At 34.5% G+C, this 5,304-nt stretch overlaps 1 protein-coding gene across 1 annotated transcript in view; it reads right to left on the bottom strand.

The window, feature by feature from the left end:
• Positions 1 to 2,489: 2,489 nt before the first annotated feature.
• Positions 2,490 to 5,304, bottom strand: part of LOC107719224 (cGMP-dependent protein kinase 1-like) — a 57,604-nt gene continuing 54,789 nt past the window's right edge. Inside the window, exons 12-16 of the mRNA XM_016526599.1 lie at positions 4,937 to 5,100; positions 4,691 to 4,813; positions 4,549 to 4,611; positions 4,393 to 4,459; positions 2,490 to 3,697 (exon numbers count right to left, since the gene is read on the bottom strand). Of these exons, the coding sequence (XP_016382085.1) occupies positions 3,599 to 3,697; positions 4,393 to 4,459; positions 4,549 to 4,611; positions 4,691 to 4,813; positions 4,937 to 5,100 (516 nt within the window). The 3' untranslated portion in view covers positions 2,490 to 3,598. The remainder of the gene's footprint in view (positions 3,698 to 4,392; positions 4,460 to 4,548; positions 4,612 to 4,690; positions 4,814 to 4,936; positions 5,101 to 5,304) is intronic.

Genomic DNA, 5,304 nt, shown 5'->3' on the forward strand with positions numbered 1-5,304 from the left:
CCACCTGAGCAAAAACATTCTTTATACCAGACCTGTACAGCGCGCACACAAAAAAGTGAGTAACTTTTATAATACACAGCCATTCAAAAGTTTGGGATCAATAATGTTTATTAAAGTTTCTTATGCTCATCAAGGCTGTATCTATTTGATAAAAATACTGAATATTATTTCACAAAATAATATTGTGAAATATTATTGCAATTTAAAATAAAAGTTTTCTATTATAATATACTTTAAAATATAATTTATTCCTATTAAGCAAAGCAATTTTCAGCATCATTACTCCAGTCTTCAGTGTCACATGATCTTCAGAAATCATTCTAATATGCTGATTTGCTGCTCAAGAAACATTTCTGATTATTATCAATGTTGAACACAGTTGTGCTGCCCAATATTTTTTTGGGACCTGTAATATTTTTTCAGGATTCTTTGATAAGTTAAAGAAGAACAGTGTTTATTCAAAATAGAAATGTTGTGTTACAATATACACTACTATTCAAAAGTTTGTGGTCAGTAATATTTTTCTTTTTTTTAAAGAAATTAATACTTTTATTCAGCAAGAATGTGTTAAATTGATAAAAAGTGATAGTAAAGATTTCTATTTTGAATAAATGCTGTTCTTTTTAACTTTTTATTCATCAAAAATTCAAAGAAAAAAGTATCACAGGTTCCAAGCAGCACAACAGTTTCAACACCGATAATAAATCAGCATATTAGAATGATTTCTGAAGGATCATATGACACTGAAGACTGGAGTAATGATGCTGAAAATTCAGCTTTTCATCACAGGAATAAATTATATTTTAAAGTATATTAAAATAGGAAACCAATATTAGAAATTGCAATAATGTTTCACAATATTGTGTGTGTGTATATATATATATATATATATATATATATCACAACGGGTTTTGTTCTGTATTTTCGATCAAATAAATACATCCTTGATGAGCATAAGAAAACAAGGTCAATTATTTATTAGGTTTATAATATTTGATATAACATAATATAATATAATATAAAAACAAACTGAAGCATTTAAACTGAGATCTATAAGGTAAATATTTTTTAAAAAACGTGAACGTGAATTCTAAACATCTAAACATCTCTATGAAGTACAGTTTGCACAATACACCTGTGTGTGACTGTAAATGTCTCTGTTTTGTTACCGTTCTGTGCCCATTATCCGCTATTTCCAGCACTTTATCAAGCCACTCTTCTTTAATACACGAGCACGTTTTATTTCACGTCATTGCGTTTGTCGTCCGCAACCATTAAAATATTCAGTTTCTACAGCGACTCATTTGGCGCACATCATTTCAATATTACGGTTTTACTGCATTTTAAATCAAATATGGCAATAAGAGACTTCATTAAAAATATAAAAAATCTTAACTTTTGACTGGTATGGTGTTCATGGAGAACACGAATCAAAAGTAAAACATTCATATGCATATCCAGTAATGTACTTGGTTATGAAAATGCCATAATGCAAAATAAATATATAAACAAATTATTTAATCATCTTAATGGTACTAAAGGCATTACATTTCCTTTTCCAGAATTTAATTTCTTATATTCATTCTTTTGATTTTTGAGTGAAATATAACCAGTGTATGTTTTGTGAGATTTACCTATCCATTTTTAGACATATCCAGAGTGACTTACAGTATATCCTCTGAGGTATCAAACCAGCAACATTTGGATTTCCAGCCCTGAAATTTACTCACTACAATCATTCAACTTTAAATACAGATGGAATGTAGCACACTGTACAAATACACAGCCTGTAGTAGTGTTGAGAATGAAGTATCTAAATGTGATCAAGATAAATTGCTTTGCCACTGAAGGCATCATATCACACAGCTGTAAGATCACATCTGAGAGACCCAGCAGCTTCATGCCCTTAAAGTAACAGTTCACCCAAAAAGTAAAATATCAGTTACTCACCCTCAGGATTTATGAAAAGGTGAAATTTAAAAAAAAATGTCCTGATCATGCTTTTCTATATAAAGAAAGACCATGTACTGTCAAGCTTCAAATAAATATATTCATTAAATAATAATAATAGTAATAATGTATTTGAGCAGCAAATCAGCATATTAGAACGATTTCTGAAGGATCATGTGACACTTAAGACTAGAGTAATGGCTGCTGAACATTCAGCTTTGAATCACAGAAATAAATTACATTTTAAAATATAATAAATTATGCACAGTATTATATATGTATATAATACAAATCATATTTTACTGTATTTTTAATTAAATAAATGCATTGTTGGTGAGCTTAAGACACCTTTGAAAAACCTTTTAAAAAGCATTTTTAGAACACAAGAAGATACTTGTGTGTTTCAAAGGAAGTCATATAAGTTTGTAACATCGTGAGGGTGAATAAACAGGACAGAATGTCCATTTTGGAATTTAAAAAAAAAGTAAAACAATTCACATTTCAGATGCATAAAAGACAGTGGAAGATCATGTGAGGACACTAGGGAGTGTCTAAAACAGTTGCTTTATTGTGTAAAAAAACAAAAACAAAAAAAACCTAGACAGGGCGTCTGATGGACAGCAGCAGGCTGAGGGGATTGTATTCTGACATGCAGCATGAGGAGCGTCGCAGAATGCCGTTGATTTAAGGCACTAATACTGTTGATCTGATACGGCTTAATTTCTGGAGAAATCAGGATTATGTTGTACGTGCATTTGAATTAGTTGGTTTTAAGAAATGGCCATAGAAGGCAAACCAATCCCACAGCCGTTCCTCTTTTAATGATGACACTCTGTTCCTGTTTAAAATCCGGCCGTTCACAGTGGTCAGTACTTATCTCCTAATTCTTATAAATCTGAGACAATAAATACAGTACACTATTAATGTAGCTATGCATTTGAGGCACATCATTTCATGGGATGAAGTTTGAGAAGACCAGCACTGGGTTCAGAATATCATAAACTATAATGGCTGTCCGCCAGGACAATAAATTATCAGCGAGAAGATGCGTCTATGATGTCTGTGTGTGCTTGAAGAAGGTGAAACTGAGTCTAACGATTGATGTATTATGATGCACATGACAGATAATCCGATACATGTCAGGAACGCCGGCATATGCGTCAGTTTTTCAGGGTAGTGATACTATGCTATTATGTACATGTGCTATAATGAACGAGTATTACTTTAAGAGCAACATTCAGGTCGGTCTGGACTCCTGCGACATACAGTGTGGTCTTTTTTAGAGTAGTCTGCACACGGATTGGTGAATGAAGAGTTCACAGCCAATCAGGGAGAAGAACAAATCACTGAGGTCACAAGCTCTTCCCTAAATGGACTGTCTCCTCAGTCATCTCACAGTAAAGGTGGTTATCATGGGTCAGTGGTGAACACGCACACAGACACATGCTCACGTAAGAGATTCATGTTTTGTCTCCGGGTCTCGCCAGTCCTTTTAGAGTTACTTAATTTCATCCACCTCTTCTCCTTCTGCTTCTTCCCACATTTCCCCTCCAGTCCATCCTGTAGTGCAGCATGTCTATCCCAGGCAGACATCCCATGTGAGCAGTGTTGTGTGTGTATGTGTGCACGTGTGTGTGTTTAGGCCTGTTTAGAAGTCTGTGTCCCAGCCTGAGTTATCATCAGGTGGTGGGTCTTCATTGTCCTCTGGAAAGCTGTCAAAGTTACTGGTGTCCGTGGATGATGTTACCTGCATGACCACAAAAAAAAAAAAAAAAAAAAAATAAAATCTGTTAGCATTTGAGTAATACACTACCATTCAAAGGTCTGGGTTGGTCATTTTTAAATGTTTCTGAAAGTCTCATACTCACCAATTGATTAAAAATACAGTACAAACAGTGATATTGTGAAATAATATTGCTGTTTAACTATTTTCTAGGTTAATTTATTTTAGAAATGTAATTTATTCCAGTGGTGCAAAGCTGAATTTTCAGCATCATTACTCCAGTCTTCAGTGTCACATGATCCTTCAGAAATCAATCTAATATGCTGATTTGCTGCTCAAGATTTTTTTTTACATTTATTTGAAATATAAATCTTTTGTAGCGTTATAAATATCTTTACTGTCACTTTTGAACTATTTAATGCATCCCTGCTGAATAAAAGTATTAATTTATTTCAATAAAAACATTTTTTTTACTCCAAATTGTTATGTACACACATCTCTTACGTTTTTCCGGGGGTTTTTTTCCCAAGCAATATTCGTAGAGACCAAGGCAAGTTTGCTAAATTTAGACATGTTTATAACTAGCTATCTGAGTAAAAACACATCCAGTTAAGATTTGTGACCATTACAAACCCCGTAATGCATACAGTACGTGCATAGAGTATGTTTCTGGCCTAACATCAGTGTAAAATCTGCCTTGCATGAGCGTAAGCACTTACATTAGGGATGATGGGGGGCATCAGTGTCCCCTTCCTCAATCCGTCCCAGTTAAACCCTTCAAACCATCTGCAAACACGTTCATTACATGAGATGATTCATAGAACTATATCAGCTCATTTTTCATGTTCATGTTTTAAAGTGAATATCCAACTCACTTGTGCTTCTGGATGTCTTTGACACCGTTTTTCAAGTTTCCTAGTCTTTCAGACGGCGTGTCCCTGAGAAGAACAAAAGAGAAATCTGCATTAACAAGAACCGCTAATAGACAGCCAATGGGTTTTATAGTGATGGACATACCTGCATAGCTTTTTGATGAGATTGGCAGCATTTTTTGTAATTTTTTTAGGGAATTCTATCATGTCAATGCCTCTAAGAATGATGTTGTACGTTTTCATTGGATCCGGTCCTGAAAAAGGAGGACTGAAAAATAAAGAGGATTTAAAAACCATTGCATGTGTAGTATAAATCCAAAGTCTTAATACATTAATAATGTTTAATCAGTTTGAAATGGTGTTTTCAAAGACGTGAAGCCCTGTGTCTGACCTGCCAGTCAGCAGCTCATACATGAGGATGCCGAGGGACCAGTAATCTGCGGAGATGTCATGACCTTTATTCAGGATGATCTCTGGAGCCACATACTCTGGTGTACCACAGAATGTCCACGTCTTCTTTCCAAAGCCGATCTTCTTAGCAAAGCCAAAATCCACCTTTAAAAGTTTTACACAAGATTTTAAGTTTCATGCTTGAGTCACCTTTGACAGAAGCAAAATCTGACTTCTTTAAAGGGATAGTCCATCCAAAAAAGAAAATCATTTTTTACTCACCCTCATGTTGTTTCAAACCTGTATGAATTCATTTTTGCAAAGCAAACTGCACTCAATTAACGCCCCCCCCCCCCCCCCCCCACCGCC

This window comes from Sinocyclocheilus rhinocerous, unplaced genomic scaffold, assembly GCF_001515625.1.
Source record: "Sinocyclocheilus rhinocerous isolate Xijiao unplaced genomic scaffold, SAMN03320098_v1.1 scaffold513, whole genome shotgun sequence".
In the NCBI taxonomy this organism is placed as follows: Eukaryota; Metazoa; Chordata; class Actinopteri; order Cypriniformes; family Cyprinidae; genus Sinocyclocheilus; species Sinocyclocheilus rhinocerous.